The sequence below is a fragment of the Zygotorulaspora mrakii genome, chromosome 2 (genome assembly GCF_013402915.1).
Source record: "Zygotorulaspora mrakii chromosome 2, complete sequence".
NCBI classification, from domain to species: domain Eukaryota; kingdom Fungi; phylum Ascomycota; class Saccharomycetes; order Saccharomycetales; family Saccharomycetaceae; genus Zygotorulaspora; species Zygotorulaspora mrakii.
In genome coordinates, this window is record NC_050720.1 from 1,064,271 (window position 1) to 1,080,959 (window position 16,689).

At 38.0% G+C, this 16,689-nt stretch overlaps 9 protein-coding genes and 1 non-coding gene across 10 annotated transcripts; 6 read left to right on the forward strand and 4 right to left on the reverse strand.

Annotated features, from left to right (window-relative positions):
- Positions 1 to 357: 357 nt before the first annotated feature.
- APL4 (AP-1 complex subunit gamma) lies at positions 358 to 2,805 on the forward strand (the record flags this gene model as incomplete). Its single annotated transcript, XM_037287335.1, has 1 exon — positions 358 to 2,805. The coding sequence occupies one exon, from the start codon at positions 358 to 360 to the stop codon at positions 2,803 to 2,805; it is 2,448 nt and encodes an 815-aa protein (XP_037143230.1).
- A 104-nt stretch (positions 2,806 to 2,909) lies between these two features.
- Positions 2,910 to 3,556, reverse strand: YOP1 (Yop1p; the record flags this gene model as incomplete). Its single annotated transcript, XM_037287336.1, has 2 exons — positions 2,910 to 3,398; positions 3,506 to 3,556. 2 exons carry the CDS (start codon positions 3,554 to 3,556, stop codon positions 2,910 to 2,912), a joined length of 540 nt encoding a protein of 179 aa, XP_037143231.1.
- A 192-nt stretch (positions 3,557 to 3,748) lies between these two features.
- On the forward strand, positions 3,749 to 3,844 carry HG535_0Btrna1F. Its single transcript has 2 exons — positions 3,749 to 3,786; positions 3,808 to 3,844. It is a non-coding gene; the product is annotated as a tRNA-Phe (tRNA).
- A 197-nt stretch (positions 3,845 to 4,041) lies between these two features.
- Positions 4,042 to 4,413, reverse strand: CGR1 (Cgr1p; the record flags this gene model as incomplete). Its single annotated transcript, XM_037287337.1, has 1 exon — positions 4,042 to 4,413. The coding sequence occupies one exon, from the start codon at positions 4,411 to 4,413 to the stop codon at positions 4,042 to 4,044; it is 372 nt and encodes a 123-aa protein (XP_037143232.1).
- A 261-nt stretch (positions 4,414 to 4,674) lies between these two features.
- On the forward strand, positions 4,675 to 7,239 carry CCM1 (Ccm1p; the record flags this gene model as incomplete). Its single annotated transcript, XM_037287338.1, has 1 exon — positions 4,675 to 7,239. The coding sequence occupies one exon, from the start codon at positions 4,675 to 4,677 to the stop codon at positions 7,237 to 7,239; it is 2,565 nt and encodes an 854-aa protein (XP_037143233.1).
- Positions 7,240 to 7,850: 611 nt separating this feature from the next.
- On the reverse strand, positions 7,851 to 9,212 carry OCH1 (initiation-specific alpha-1,6-mannosyltransferase; the record flags this gene model as incomplete). The annotated part of the gene is made up of 1 exon (XM_037287339.1): positions 7,851 to 9,212. One exon carries the CDS (start codon positions 9,210 to 9,212, stop codon positions 7,851 to 7,853), a length of 1,362 nt encoding a protein of 453 aa, XP_037143234.1.
- A 347-nt stretch (positions 9,213 to 9,559) lies between these two features.
- PNC1 (nicotinamidase) lies at positions 9,560 to 10,204 on the reverse strand (the record flags this gene model as incomplete). The annotated part of the gene is made up of 1 exon (XM_037287340.1): positions 9,560 to 10,204. One exon carries the CDS (start codon positions 10,202 to 10,204, stop codon positions 9,560 to 9,562), a length of 645 nt encoding a protein of 214 aa, XP_037143235.1.
- A 415-nt stretch (positions 10,205 to 10,619) lies between these two features.
- Positions 10,620 to 11,525, forward strand: HG535_0B05500 (uncharacterized protein; the record flags this gene model as incomplete). Its single annotated transcript, XM_037287341.1, has 1 exon — positions 10,620 to 11,525. One exon carries the CDS (start codon positions 10,620 to 10,622, stop codon positions 11,523 to 11,525), a length of 906 nt encoding a protein of 301 aa, XP_037143236.1.
- A 290-nt stretch (positions 11,526 to 11,815) lies between these two features.
- On the forward strand, positions 11,816 to 14,254 carry VIR1 (Vir1p; the record flags this gene model as incomplete). The annotated part of the gene is made up of 1 exon (XM_037287342.1): positions 11,816 to 14,254. One exon carries the CDS (start codon positions 11,816 to 11,818, stop codon positions 14,252 to 14,254), a length of 2,439 nt encoding a protein of 812 aa, XP_037143237.1.
- Positions 14,255 to 14,442: 188 nt separating this feature from the next.
- On the forward strand, positions 14,443 to 16,530 carry ENP2 (ribosome biosynthesis protein ENP2; the record flags this gene model as incomplete). Its single annotated transcript, XM_037287343.1, has 1 exon — positions 14,443 to 16,530. One exon carries the CDS (start codon positions 14,443 to 14,445, stop codon positions 16,528 to 16,530), a length of 2,088 nt encoding a protein of 695 aa, XP_037143238.1.
- Positions 16,531 to 16,689: the final 159 nt, after the last annotated feature.

The window sequence follows — 16,689 nt, forward strand, 5'->3', positions numbered from 1 at the left end:
TTCTAGGGCGTATCTTCTCCCTCTGCTGACCGGGAAGGTGCCAAATATCTTACCAGAGCAGGTTAAACACCATAGGAATGAAAAATTGTAAACTGAAAAAATCAAGTTCAACTGTCCGAGTTTTGAAGAAAACGGATTTTGATTCCGGACAGCGCAGTGGTGTTACCCGTCTTTGAATTTTGATTTTTTAATATTAAACCTCTAAAGTCTGATATAGTCCTGAAGAAGTGGATAAATGAATACCTATTTGAAGGGGAACGTAGACGAATAATCGCAGAAGATCTGATTTATTGGGTCAATTGGGGTCCTTGTGATTTGTGACTGTGTCTTAGGTGTCGTATTTTGGAAAGGGTTGTTATGGCAGGCTCTTCATTGAATAATTTCATCAAAGATGTTCGTGGGGCCAAGACGCTGGCGGAGGAGCGGTCCATAATCACCAAAGCAAGTGCAAAAATTAGAACCAAATTGAGGGATGACCACTTGCCGCTTGAAAAACGGAGAAAAAATATTCAAAAACTGCTGTATCTGTATATCCTCGGAGAAAAGACACATTTTGGGCAGGTTGAATGCATTAATCTAATCGCATCGGAGGAGTTCGCCGACAAGAGACTGGGTTATTTGGCTGCAACACTGCTTCTAGACGAGTCAGAGGACTTACTGACCCTTTTAACCAATCTTTTGAACAACGATCTCAATCATCCCAATAAATACGTCGTATCTTTGGCGCTTACAACTTTGGGATCACTAGGATCTTCAGAGCTGGCACGTGATCTCTACATGGATGTTGAGAACATACTGAAGGGATCCAGAGATCCCTTTATCATCAAAAAAGCTCTACAATGTATCGGTAAACTAATCACTAAAGATTTCACGCTGCTAGATATCTTTGATACCAAATTGATTACCAGCATATTGGAAAATCACTCTTTATGCACTCATGGAGTCTTGCTAGGTATCAATAAAGTCTTACAATCAATTCTGCTGAATCATGAGACCTTTCAACTTTCTCTGAGTAACGATGGCTATGCTGATGATTCGAAACCATTATTAAATGAGCTTGTTAAAATTATACCAGAGTTATTGTCTTTGTTGCAAAGCTTAAGCATCAAAAATTTTGAGCCAGAATATGATATTCAGGGCACCTGTGATCCGTTCCTACAGTGTGAGTCGATCTATACTTTGAGACTTTTTTTCGAACAGACTTTGGATCTAAGCCAATACCAAAATAAGTTTTGTGATTTATTGACCCAAATTGCAACTAATACCGATGGTGCAAAAAATTGCGGGCAAGCTATACTGTATGAAACGGCAAGAACAATTTTCTCTTTAAACTTAGAACAACCTCTACGGGTCCTTGGTGTTAACATCTTGGCCAAGTTTCTATCTCAAAAAGATAACAATACCAAGTATGTCGCACTAAACACACTATTGAAAGTCGTGGATCAAGAACCTGAAACAGTACAAAGGCATAGAAAATTTATATCAAAATGTTTACGTGACCCCGATATATCAATTAGAAAAAGGGCACTAGAATTGAGCTTTGCCATTTTAAATGATGTAAACCTCGTTGAAATTGTAGACCAGTTAATTGGATTTTTGGCTGGAGCAATTGATGACGATAAAACTTTAATAGTTTATACTGTTGAGAATTTGGTAAAAATTTTGGAAAGTCATAACATCTCAGATGAAAAATGGAAGTTGAGCATCTTATTTGAGTCTTTGAAATTAGCAGGAACCTACGTCACATCAGATATCACTGGCGATATCCTAATTTCAATAAATAACTCGAAAGATACTATTCAAAGGCGTAATTTAGTTGTTGATATGCTGATGATTTCGCTCGATGAAACGAAGAACTGTGAAATATCGGAAGACAATATAGCCTGGTTAATTGTTACAATCTGGTGTATTGGAGAATATGCAGATGAAATCTTGGAGGATCCCAGCTGTCGTCAAGCACTCAGTGAAACTAAAATGACAAATTTTCTGGTTTTGCAAGATAAGACATTCAACATAAGCAATAAAAAGTTGATAAATTACCTTTTAACTGCAGCACTCAAGTTGTCTTCAAAATTTAAGGATAGTGGATGCATTGAAGCTTTGAGGCAAATTATTTTGGGTCACACAAAGGATTCTGATCTTTTGATTCAAAGTAAGAGTGTACAATATGAAATTATTTTTGCTCAACCGCAATCAGTGAAAAAAGTTCTACTTGAGACAATGCCGGTATTTGAAAGAAGAAAGTGTATGAAAGTCGGAAACACTTCTCCAGAGCTCAAAAAAATTCACAAAAGTACCGATAAGTCTTCTAATGTTGCATTGCTCGATTTGGGATCAGAAAATGATAAAAAAAAGGACACTGAGGTAGCGAACTCGTCTACGCCTGCTGATCTCTTGGCTGATTTGTTTTCTTCCACCAGTATCGATGAAAACACCAAAAACACTTCAAGAAATGGAAAAACTGTACAGATATCAGTGTCCGCCACCAAAATATATGATAGTGATACAATACAGGCATATGTTCAATTGATATCATGTGACGCAGGCTCTGCCCAAATTGAACTATACTTGAAATCAAGTAAGGCTATTTCTGATATAAAACCTTTTTCGGCTGTACCAAGGACTCAAAAACTGACATTGGGACAATTATACCCAGGCAATTCTCTTCAAAAGGATGAGGTCTGTTCTCAAGTTTTAAAAATAACAGGAACAGGTAAATTAAAATTGAGGATAAAACTGGATTTCAAACTTAATGGAGTACCCGTTGAACAGCAATTCGATTATAAATTTGAACAGACATTATAACTTGCATACATATATTTTAGAATATATTTAAGTATAAACTGTAGCTGAATATCCGCCACGATACAAAAAAAATGAATGAAGAATGTAAAAACGAAATTTCCAAATCAGTTATGGATAGAGGAGCCTGAGGCTTTAGAAGCAGCACCATGAACAGCGTCCTTGATATCGTCTGATTTCTTTGCTTTGACAATATACTTGTCAGCAACAGGGGAGATAAATGTTCTGTAAATTAGCGAAGCACCACCAGTTTGTGGCAATGCAATGTATAGAACAAAGATGGTTTTCAAAAACCAATAAAATGGAATCATGTATAAAATAGTCTTTGACCAGAATTCAATAACATTCAAAAATGAAAAGACAATCCAGTAAGTCAACAGCTGAGTGTCATCCTCGGAGGTTTTTGTTCTCAAAGCGATCAATGACAAGTAGGTAGGAATAACGAAACCAACAATGTTGGCTAAAATTTCACCGATACCACCAACGTTGATGAAAATCAAAATAAGATAGAACGCAAAGGCACCAGCAGCCAAATAAGATTTTGGCAACTTAGTTCTAGCCTCTAATTGCTGCAAGAAACCATTGCTAGCGAATCTCTACGGCAAAAAATCACAAATGCAATGTTAGTAAAGGACACATGTTGAAAAACTGGTAAGCTGAATTGCTTACCTATTTTAAAGATAAACGGCACTGTGGTACTTACAGAATCGAAACTTTTCAATTGACCTTGAATACTTGATGCGAAATCAGCCATTGTGTAATTATCTATGTGGGTCGTTGTATGGATTTATTCCATGGAAGTGTAAGTGAAAGAGCAAGAAATAATTTTTAAGGTTCTTCTTCTCTCCCTTCTGAAACAAATGCATGAAAAATTAGGTGCCGAAGTATGATATGTTTTGCTTGGCTTAACTCAAGAGTAGGTTCAACAACTCAATTAATTTACAATGCGGATTTAGCTCAGTTGGGAGAGCGCCAGACTGAAGAGTTTGAACTTCGGTCAAAAGTTATCTGGAGGTCCTGTGTTCGATCCACAGAATTCGCATTTATATTTTAAATTTTTTTTTTTCAGCAACATCAAGAGCTACTGTTTTTATACCCGAAAGTATGAACAATATATAATATGATATGACGAGCCTAATTATATGTAGTACTTTGTATTATTCTGTTGATGCCAATTTTATATATTGATATCCTATAAAGTGCTGCACCCTCCTGAAAATAGCTAAGAGAAGATCGAGTTCAGCGTTCTTTGAGCGCCTTGTTTCTTTTCTCTCTTCTTCTCATTCTTTCAACCTTTTTAGCATGCATCTTGGCAGCCAGAAGCTCATATCTCTCGTTTTCCGCCTTCTTTTCTCTTCTTTCTTTCATAGCTTTTATCCTATTTTGACGTATATCTTCCTTTTCGTCTTTAAGTTGTTTCATCCTTTCCTTGAATTGTTGATCATCTAGTCTTTTTTGTTGTCTAATTTCCCATGATGTTAGTTTCTTATTCTTTACCACCCTGCTCTTTACTCGGAACTGTCCTTTGTCACTTTTCCACGTTCTACCACTGACAGGTGCACCTTTTGGTTGCGTTACCTCTTGTTCTTTCGGACTGCCTGCACTGCTCATTTTGAAGAGAAACACTTAGTCTTGTGAGAATAATTAAACCGGGATTTGTCACTGTTGAGTGGTTGAATCTCCAGCACTATCCGACCTATTTCTTTAGTTGAAGAGCTTTAGATGTGGGATTATTTTCAATGGAATTGGAAAATTTGCCCGATGAGATGAGCATTAAAAAAAAAAAGATTTCAAATATGAAAAAAGCAGGCAATAACTAATTAAAGACCAGAACAGTTGAGTGGAGGACTTTTAAGAGTTTAGATATCTGTAATGCTATGCTACAAATTACTGGGTAGTAGTAATCATTTGCGAAGTTTAAGCAGTCGAAACATTCCAGCAAATGTGCATGTTATAGGTAGACGATGGGCTGTGATTCCATCAAAAAATGGAAGCTTCACGAGAAGAAGACGAAGAAAGATCAGAGATGTCTCTTTTGACAACTTGAATCTTAAAAATATAGACTCAAAAAGTGCCAAATCTGTCGAATTCAAAGTCAAACAACTGCAAGAGTTTACCAGAAATCTAAGAGAACACATCAAAGTAGCGGATAGTAGTGTCGCCAAGAGTGAGGCACAGAAGGAGCTGCATATCTTCGAAAAAGAGGCCTCTGAAAGGGATGCGGATATGGTCTACAATGAATTGACTTCCAGGCCCCTTGTAGACTCTCAAAGTTTGATGACTTCGAGTAATGATGACGTAGAGCATCTATCTACGTTAATTTTAGCCAGTGAAAAAAACGCTGCAAGTACTTTACTTCCAGATGTTATAAGAGGCCGAATAAATGATGATAATTCAGTACTTAGCTTTCTGTTGGATAAATCGCAACAGAACTGGGATGGCATAGTGTCAAAACTTTATAAGTCGGAGCTGCGACTGAAAAGTATCTCGAGAAATATTTTGCAAAAATACATACTATCCAGAGTAGATAATCTTTCCCTCGAAAGTATTGAAAGAATGGATAAAATGCTTTTGGAAAATATAGATGGGGACATAACCAAGTTTAGTACCTCAATGTATGAATGTCTATTTTTCAATTTGGCCAAATTGAAAACGGAAGACATCACCGGTGAAGCAGTGATAGGCAAGATGAAACGACTAATTGAAAGATTTGATAATGCAAAAGAGTTGAATAGCAACGCAAAAATGACCCAATTTATACTTAACAGCTGTATCAAATACTCGACCAAATTGATCAGCTTTGAAAGTATGAATTTCTTTCTTTCTAAATTCAAAGAAGATTACGGATTACTGCCCAACAGAGAAAATTACACAACGATTATTCAATTTTATACCAGACTGGGTGTATCAAAGCAAGCGTGGAATGTTTTTGACACGATGAAATTTTTATCTAAAGGTCATTCTCCAGATGTTATCACGTATAACACAGTTCTACATCTCTGTAACAAAGATAAAAACTATGCTAGAGCTATCGATATCTATCAAGAAATGATTGATCAAAACATTGAGCCGTCTGTTCAAACATTGAATATAATGGCGAAAACAATGGCTAGAGCAAGTTCTGATCCCATCACAAGCGAACATAAACAAGAATCCTTGAGATTGTTAGGATGGAAGTATATTCATATGGTCGAAGGTAAATTCAATTCCAAACAATCAGATAAGTATTTATATCATACTTTGAACTCAATGATGGCTTTAGCAGCATATGATGGAGATGTAGGATTAGCAAGAGCTCTGTATTTTAAGTATTGCTCACAGAGATACCGTGAGGTGACGAAAAATTGGATAAACAAGTCCCTGGAAAAGAAATTATGGAGCCACGTATTAGATCCTGAATTGCTAAACTATTTGCTACTTTCTTACTCGAACTATAATCCAAATAAATTACCTCTTTTGATGGGATATGAAGAGGGTATCAAATTTAGAAGGAATATACTAAATGGTGTTGATTACACTAGCAGAAGCAATAGTGATGATGAAATCAATTTTGGATTGCCATTGCTTCCGGTACGCGAGCTATCAAATGCATCAGAAATCCTCTTTGAGTCTAGAGCAATTTGGCAATTCAACTTAGAGTTCGGCGGGAATTTAGATCTGAAAAGTTCTCCCCAGTTTTTAAATAAAGAAGAATTGAAAAGAATGTTAGTCAATTCAGCTTCCTTGGATCAATGCAAATTCCTGATGTTGGAGAGGGTTGCTCAATTGAAAAGTTCTTTGGTCAATCACAAAGTTTTGAATACTATGTCACTGACCTCTTTCTTAACGATACCTATTAAGGTGAGAGACAAAAAGGAATTTATTCTGAGGTTAAAAGAGTTCACTTTTCAACAACAGGAATTCGATACACATGTCAAAAGTTTTTTCACTGAAGTTTTGCAATTAGATAAGCCTGTGGCAAGCAATGAAGCGGACCAGGAAATTACTGTCACCAATGAAATGGAACAGAGATTGGCATATTTTGCCTCTATGAAACACAAGATTTTAGCAAACTGCAGCATATACGAATTAATGATGAAAGCTGCAGCATCATTTGGTGATCTTGAATTAGCATCAAAAGCATGGAGGGACCGAGGAGAATTCAGAAAGACAATGGCTTTTAAATGTTTGGATGCGGCCGAAAGAAGTCGAAGAGATACGGAGTTTGCCTTTTTGATGGTTCAATTTTTCTCAAGTCAAAAATTGTTTTCTGATGCCTTAGGAATAATAATGACATCGCAAAAGTACATTCATTGGAAGTATCCAATGATCAAATGCTTGCACAAAGGTCTGTTAGAAATTGAAGACATGAAGAGTATTAAAATTTTACTTGATATTGTAAATAGAAAATCAGCTGTTCAAAATATAGAAGAGCAAATTCAAGAACTAAAATTTTAACCACTTGATGTGCATTGATGTCTCATAATTACGGCATGTATACCAACATACGCACATATCGTTATACTATACATAAAATAAGTACCATGGATCGAGACACTATAATAAAATATAGCGTAGGGAACCATTTACCCTAACACTAGTTACAGACAACGATATGGGGGCATGGTCGAGATTTTGATTGTCGAGCAGCATCTCTTATGTGGTTACTGCTTTATCAGATGGGCCTAATTGATGGATTTGTGCTGAATGAAAACTTCTTACATTTTGCGGTAATTCTTCGACATACGGGCAAAATATAAGGCCGTCATATAAGAAACACTTGATTAAGGAATACCCTTACGTGGAATTTACTTGTTTAGCTTTGTAAAGCTATCTTCATTTAACCGACTTGATTGCATTGCAAGTACATGCAGCTCAAAAGGAAATGCGATTTATTAAGAATGTTCTTCATTCTCTCTCAAAATGGGCAGGAACTGTACAAGAATACCGAGCAAATGATACTCAAGGTTGTCCAAGATTTGATCTAATTGGCCAGATCCACTTATTTTGCGCCCCATGTACCCTGCGGAATATCACGATTGTTATTACTTGCTTATCTACTAGTTTATTTACTCTTTATTCTGCTGATTGTTGTCTGCCTCATCTTTCCAAGTACCTTTGAACATATGTTCGACATATGCCATTTCGTCTGAGGTTGGTTTCGACTCCATTTGTTCAACACCAGGGGAAAAACTCGTTATCGGTAATACCAAGATGTCATCGACTAAAACTGGATCTTCAATCAGTGAAAAGAACTCCCATGGCATTTTATTATGTGTCTGTAACGATTCTGTAATCTTCTTATAGAATTTTTTTGTGGACTCATTTGTACGACGACTCGACTGTAAATTTGAATTCAACAACATAATATCATCATTGTTGTTGATTATATTGCTCATATAATTCAAGATGATATCCGAGAATATTCCTGGACCCGTCCAATTCATAATATCGGTCCCATCAACGTTTTCGCTAACTTTCAAGGCGTCGTGATCATAAGACTCATCTTGACCGCGCTTATCCCTGTAATTTACATTATAATCCCTTGAATGCTCTAAGTCAATTGATTTTTTGAATTTTTTGCTACAGGAGGAAACACTGTTCAAAGTTGTAGCAGTAATATTTAAAATTAATTCTCGGAGAATTGGATGTCCCGGTTTGGCCTGAAATGTCCACTGACAGAATTGAATTCGACGAGCATACCATCTTTTCCAATCCGGTCTGTCAGGATCCGCTTCAATGCCGACGATAAAACCGGGATCCACTTTTTTGAATGACTTGGCATAGTTAGAGTATGGCACCGGCGTGTTTTCTGATTCAAAATTTTGCAGACTTGTTGGATTAACTGATAACCACGAGTCCAGGGGTTTCAGCGGAACCGTGTCAATGTCTGAATAAATACCACCTCTTGCATATATCAATAAATACCTAAGAAAATCCGCTTTCAATATATGGCTTGGCATGGCTTCAAATGCCTCAATGATTACAGGAACTTCTCCATAGAGGCTCTGCAAAAATGGTAGCACATACGAGTCAGGCACTAACGAATACTGAAAAAGTTCTGCCTCTTCTATGCTTGCTGTCCAATCTTTTTGGAAGGTTCGAAATTCTGCCGGAAATTCTGCTGAATCTGCTCCAACTTTCCATGTTTGCCACACTCGTCTGGGTATCGGCTTTTCTGGCTCATAGGGGAATGCGTAAGATAGCTGGGCACGCAGGTCCCTGAGATTCCTGCGATCTGCTTTATACTTTTTCAGGTTGATCCCAGAGCTGTGTGAGGAGGTGGGAAGAGTCGCGCTAGTTTTAAATCGCAAATCAAACTTCTTATTATTGAAATGGAATACAATCAGAGTATATGCACACACTAGCAGTAGAAGAATTTGCTTTTTTCGCCTATCGAAGCTCAGTATAGACCTCTTCGGTATAATCATATTGCCCTCAATTCTTTGGCTTATTGTTTCCTGTATTATCTTAAAAGGTAATCCTTTTTTTGACTACCTTCATATATAAACTGGTAGACGGAGTGGACGATGGAACCTCTAGATGCGTTCTTTACGTCAATAATATAATAATTATCTGCTTTGAGCACCTTACCACCTTGAGTAAAATCCCTTTGGCAACAGTTCGCCCTGTCAACGCGAAATTTTCTTCGGAGGTAGGCCAAATTCTAGAACTACTTAACTAGAAAACTATATATAGCAGATTACATTCGTTCGATGCTGCAACCAGAAACGGATGAGCTAGAACGTTTGATACCAGCTAGCATCTTTAAGAAAGACTAGATAAGCTTGACGTTGTACTTCTTCAATTCTGCTTCCAATTTGCGCTCTGACTCACTGTCAGTATTGATAGCTCTCGTATAGTCTTTGATGATGTAGGTCTTGTAACCCAGCTTAGAGGCAGATATGGCCGTATTCTTAACGCAATAGTCCAGTGCAAGACCGACAACGTAGACATCTGTAATGTGGTGGGATTTTAAGTAATTATTCAACTCTGTTCTGTGGTAGTCCCAAATATCGTTGAATGCAGAGTAATACTCTCTGTCATGAAGATAACCTTTGTCAACAACACGGCAACCCAGCTTTTTCTGCTCTTCAATGAGGGGGGCTGCCAACTGACTGCCCGGGGTACCTTGAACGCAGTGAACGGGCCATAAGACACCTTCCTGGACCGAGCTGTCACCTGGTATGGGTGAATGGTATTCGATCTTTGAGAATTCCGGCTTACCATGAGATTTCGCGAAAGAAATGTGATCAGGGGGGTGCCAGTCCCTGGTGAGGACGATCCGGTGCCATTCTTGTTTGGGATCATTCATGAGCTTAATGACTGGTTCGACGATTTCATCACCTGAGGCAACAGCTAGTGATCCATTCGGTGGCAGGAAATCATTTTGAATATCGATAACTAATAGAGCTTTGGCCATGTTGTTTGCTTCAGTTAATGTGGAGATGAAAATTATAAATTGATGACAAGCGGTGTTCGTATATACAACTTTTACGACAGGCTTCTCCTTATATATATCCCCTTTTTTGTCTCAAGGAGGTAGCCAAGGAAACAAACGAGTCCTCTTTGAGAAGTGGCAAGTGAAAAATAATGACTTTGGGAGTTCTGATAGAATTTATTTCTTGTCTATTAGAATGCTTTTGTACTCCGCTACATCACGTTTCTCTCGGTGAGTTTTCCAAGAAACAATTGATAGAAACTTGTAATGCTCGACTGCAGTGACAGTAAATAGTTGATATATAAAAGTACAAAAACAAAAAATCTTCGATTCGATTCGATTAAATCCAGTGAATTTATACGTGCTAGCGATTCGAGGTTTGATAAATATATAAATAATGCTGCTGAATAGGCTGGTTGAATTAATAGCGTTATTGGTTGGCTCTGCTGCATACTTTAAATTCGTAGGCGGCCAACTCACCGGCTATCCAGATTCTCAAAATCCACCCAATGGGCTGATAGCTCCTGCCGGGAATATAGACTTTTCGGAATTGACTTTATCGTTAATGAACGATTTTGTGCTAATGGCGCAAGTGTTTGTCACCTGCATTCCATCAATGGTGCTAGCTGCGACCACGCCACTTTTTGTAAAAGTGTCGTGCTCGTTCAATTTACTGAGTGTACTCTCCTTACTTGCGTTGGGTATCCTTGACGGATGGGATCGATTAGATGAAAGTGGGCCCTTCCGCTTTCAAATGAAGGGTCTTTTTGAATCTTGGGCACAAAACCATACAGTCGATGCCAGTGACATGACAAAAAGAGACCTTCCCTCGATTCGCAATCCGTTTGAAGAGGTGTGCAAAAATTTGGGTTTACATGCAGACATGTATGTAAGAGTAGACACATTAAAGAATCAAAGAATGATCTGTAGCTCTTTTGAGGTAAGCCATTCGTCCTTTTTCCACAAGCCATTATTCCAAGAGATGTGTGTCACTAAAAAAGGTCTCACGAGATTTGGCAAGAATCGCTTAACCAGGATGCCAATAAATACAACGAGAAAATTGGCAAATTTTTTGATACATGGAGGAATTATAAAAACTGCGATAAATCCTCCCTTGTATCTTTTCAATATTATTCAAGCGTATGGCGAATATGCGGAGGAAGTTACGCAGAAGATGTACGAAATGATTACGGTCATGAACTCAAAAACCTGGGATGGTGCTGATATTTCATTGACTCTACATGAGGATGAAAAATTACTGATGTCAATTACTTACAGGCGCGGTGGTGCCACGATTTATTGAGAAGAGTATTTATTTTTGTGTTTAATTCTGTCATCCTTTACTATTATAGTACAATTTTGGTGGTGAATTTAATATGTCCGAATTTACCAGGGTAACACCGGACATAACAATGAGACTCAAGAGTGTTTGAGATGGGCGGCAAATGGTTTTATACAAATGCTACTACAAGTACGGCTCCAAAGAGATTCAATTAACATTCAAGTTGCTATTGGAGGTCCACCACTCAGAAATAGTTGAAATTAGAGGTACTATAAGACGTCTATAACCTAGAACTAGCTTAAGAATTGAGGATGGAAGTCTCGCCGCAGACTAACGATGCGCTGATCGACTCAATAATGGGATCGTTCGAAACATTACATCGTGGACATGTGAATGCAAAGTTGTTACTGTTACTCATTGAAACGCTTGGCCATCTCAACGCCAAGATGTTGAAAGGAAGGTTCCAAAGTTCGGAGTTGAAAGGATTCGATATCTTCTCACCTATCCTCAAGTGCAATGGTCTAGAGAATAAAGACGAAATAGTGGGAGTTCTTGTGGCATACTGTTCTGTGTATGCAGAGCTACAGCCATTGATAACTGGATCTGTTGCTACATGGGTACCTCTTTTAAGGTCAGCTAATCACGAAATATTATATTTTCGACCTGGATTTTATACCATTGTTTCTCTATTCGGGAAGAATGCGAAGGTGAGTGAGATAATTCCAAAACTGTTAAAATTCAACCTTGGAGACGTAGTAAGACAGTTGTGGATACCACAATGGATATCATTCGTAAATAATGGCAAAGGTGGCTATGGAAGGAAATTAATCGAATCTGATTTGAATATAGCGCTGAATGAAGGAAAAATGGATTTTTTTATTGCAACAATGAAGTCAACAATCATAGAGGAAAGGAATGTGACGGATAGATCCTCGAGCCCACCATTTTCATTTTTGTTTCACAAACTTAGCCAAAGAGGAATCTTGTTCTCTAGATGGGTCGATAAGGGTCTGTACCAAGAATTTTCGACATATTTGTTAAGCAGTGGAAGTAAAAAACGGGATCAAGAGATGGACAGTTTAAATTTCCAGCTTGAAATTCTAATGGAAGTTGTGGATCATCCAGAGACCAATTATTTCGAGGAGCCAAAGCTGGTGACATTTTTGTATCTCTCCTTAGACAAGATATATGACATACCATGCAACCAGTTACATTTAACATTGGGTGCCCTAGGATCAACACAAAGTTTGTTTGCCCTTCTGAACATGGTACAGTATCTTTTGAGTAAATTTTTGATTGATACCGGGAATATCTGCGAATTATTACAAGGAACCCAGATTGAGATGCAATTGACTAAAGAGAAAAATCAAAAATGGTACAAGTCAAAAAATAATTCAACAAAGCTGCCCTCTTGGTTCCACTCTTCGATATTGACGCATAATCCACCCATCACAAAGTCACTTTTTGTGTACGATAAGGACGATTGGTTGAAGATCGAATCAACAAGCACGAGTCAGATAGTGGAGTTACTCTTTGCATGCCTTATTAACAGTCTGTTGATAAGCGCAAAGCTCCTCAAAGAATACCGGAAGATTAAACTAGACCCTCTTGCTTTTGATATTAGTGGAATTGAAGTAAATGAGAACACCTTCAAGATCGAATACCTGATAAAAGAGCAATACATGGACCTACATCTCATTTCTTTGTTCAGTTCTTTGGTACTTTCAGAACAGATATCAAGTTGTACCAACCAATTCTACGAAGGTAAAAAAAATGCTTTAAGCAACGACATCCTATTTTCCAGTACAATGAATGTATTTAAGGAGTTATTGGAAAGTCATGGGACAATCGGTCTGCACCATTTGATAAATTTTGCTGCCCGCATGTCAGAAGATGATCTGACAATAAAATCGATATCACTAAAACTTCTTAACGCTTTGCTTTTTGACAATGACGACAGTCTCGCCAGAAACCTGTTACAGAAAAATGCAATTGTCTACCAAGCGTTACACAGATTTATTGTTATATGGGATGATGGGTCAGAAATATTTAGGCCATTTCATGAGAGACTTTTCCATACAGAACAACCTCAGCCCAAGGCAACTTCAGTTACAATTTCCGCACTTCTTGAACTTTTGCCGAATTACGAATCAATGTTACAGATTATAAGTGAACAAAGAGTTCAAAAACCTGCAAATCGAGCTCAAACGCAATGTCATAGAGAAAAAGGCCAATGCGTACTCCAGACTTCTGGCTATAAATTCAATCCTTATTCTGCACCATCTTTTGTTCCTGCCAAAAAAACGACCATTGAACCATCAAAAGAAACATCATCTCTTACTGAACAGCCATCGCCACAAGCATTGATAAAGAGGTCTCCAGAGCCTTGGGCTAATTACCGCAGGGATATAACCAAAGTACCAGTATCATCCAATCAAGACCGACAATCCATGTTCAGACCGAGCATTGACTATAGCACCTACACTTCTGCTGGTTCTCGCACAGAGCAAGGTCAAAGTTCTTTTGCTTTCAGCAACATATCTAGTCAAATTTCAGTCCCAAAGACACCAGATATGTCATCATCTACAATGTTCAGCAATCCTTGGGAAGAATCACCCAGTATGCATTCAACTCCCAACATAAGTAAAATCGTGAACACGGGTAAAAACTATATATTAGGTGGTCATAATAGAATGAAGAACAATAGCAGGGCGCAGTCAATCCACATTGATGATTTTGAACAGACTTAAAAATGTTGTAAATACTCTTCATACATATGCTATAGTTATACTTTTTTGCTTCAATTTCGGGTAACACCTGAGGAAGAATAATAGAAAAAAAATTTCAAGCTCATCTCATCTCATCGCATTTCATGTAAATAGCGTCGCAACATATCGAGCTGTAGGTTGTAAACTACTTGAGTCATCTGGGTTTTGTGATGGTTTTAAAATCTACTTCTGCAAGCAATGTTTCTGTTTATCAAGTATCTGGTACGAATGTCTCAAGAGCATTACCAGACTGGATAGCGAAGAAACGTAAAAGAACATTGAAAAATGATTTAGAGTACCAAAATCGAGTGGAGTTGATCCAGGACTTTGAATTTAGTGAGGCATCAAACAAGATTAAAGTATCTAGAGATGGTCAATATGCTATGGCTACTGGTACTTATAAGCCACAGATCCATGTTTATGATTTTGCGAACCTTTCATTGAAGTTCGACAGACACACAGATTCAGAAAATGTTGATTTCCTGTTATTATCAGATGATTGGACAAAGAGTGTTCATTTACAGAATGATAGAAGTATCCAATTCCAAAACAAAGGTGGTCTCCATTATACTACTAGAATTCCCAAATTTGGTAGGAGTTTAGCGTACAACGAAATAAACTGTGATTTATACGTGGGAGCAAGTGAAGATGAATTATACAGGCTTAATCTAGAACAAGGTAGATTTCTGAATCCTTTCAAACTAGAGACGAAGGGTGTCAACCACGTTTCTGTAGATGCGACACATGGGCTTGTTGCAGTAGGTATGGAGGATAGCGCTGTTGAGTTCTGGGATCCTAGAGCTCGCTCAAGAGTGTCAATTTTGAGACTAGAGAATCAAATAGATAGCTCGCCTTTTCAAGTCTCGACTACTAGTTTCCGGAACGACGGACTAAATTTTGCCTGCGGCTCGACTAACGGCTACGTATATCTGTACGATTTGCGTTCTTCGGAACCTTCGATCATCAAAGATCAAGGTTATGGATTCGATATAAAAAAGATTATATGGCTTGATGGTGTTGGAACCGAAAACAAAATATTAACCAGTGATAAAAGAATCGCTAAAATCTGGGACACTGTGGATAGCAAAGCATATGCTTCAATGGAGCCTAGTGTTGAAATCAATGATGTCGAACATATTCCTGGAACTGGTATGTTTTTTACAGCAAATGAAGGAATACCAATGCACACTTATTATATCCCAAATCTAGGACCATCGCCACCTTGGTGTTCATTTTTGGATTCTATTACAGAAGAACTGGAAGAGAAGCCAAGCGATTCAGTATATTCAAACTATAGATTCATTACTAAAGATGATGTAAGAAAGTTGAGTATTAGTCATCTGGTGGGTTCAAATGTTCTTAGAGCCTATATGCATGGTTATTTCATCAATACAGAACTTTTTGATAAAGTTTCTTTGATCGCAAATCCAGACGCTTACAAAGATGAGAGAGAGAGAGAAATTAGACGTAGGATCGAAAAAGAGAGAGAATCTAGAATTAGAACATCTGGAGTTTCCAAGAAATCCACTATTAAAATCAATAAATCTTTGGCCGAGAAACTATCACAGAAACGTGGTGATAAAGCAGCTGAGAAATTATTATCAGACGATCGTTTCAAAGAAATGTTCGAAAATGAGGAATTCCAAGTTAACGAGGATGATTACGATTACAAGCAATTGAATCCTGTGAAATCTGCCAGAGAAACTACCGAGGGTGCAGCAAAACGTATAAGAGCACTGACGGCGGCAGAAGAATCCGATGAAGAAAGAATTGCACTGAGAGAGGGTCGAGCTGATGCGAACGATTCTTCGAGTGATGATGAATCCAGTAGCGAAAATGAAGAAGAACGAGAGCAAATAAGCAGAATGGAACAAAAGAAGCTACAAAAACAACAGAAAGTCATAGAAAGAAGAAAGCGTGAGAAACACAATTCAGATCAATTTATGAGTAAAATGAGCGTAAGCGCTCTTAATGATGAAGAACAAGAATCTCGAAAGGTCACCTTTGGAGAACAAGTGCGAGAAGCAACCGAAGCTGATAGCATCAGTAAGAGTGACGACTCCGTGGTACGCCGCACTCACAGAGGTGAGGCGGAACTTACGTTCATTCCGAAGAGTTTTGAAGTGAAGAAGCAGCAGCATAGGAGCCCTTTGAAAGGTTCAGAGGATAACGAGGAAAACCCAAGGGACACGGGTAGATCAAGACCAAGGTCTGATGGCAGAAGGCGTGCAAGCAAGAATGCTTTCCGTGGTATGTAGGCCTCGGTTCTCTTTACATAATTACTCACAGCATTACTAGAATAAAAATAGAATGACAATAGAAAAGTGTAGAATAGATGCATTAATAAATACCTATTAGTGAGGTTTTGCTAATTCTACGTTATATGTATTCACAATTGCATTGTTACCCGCCTTTAG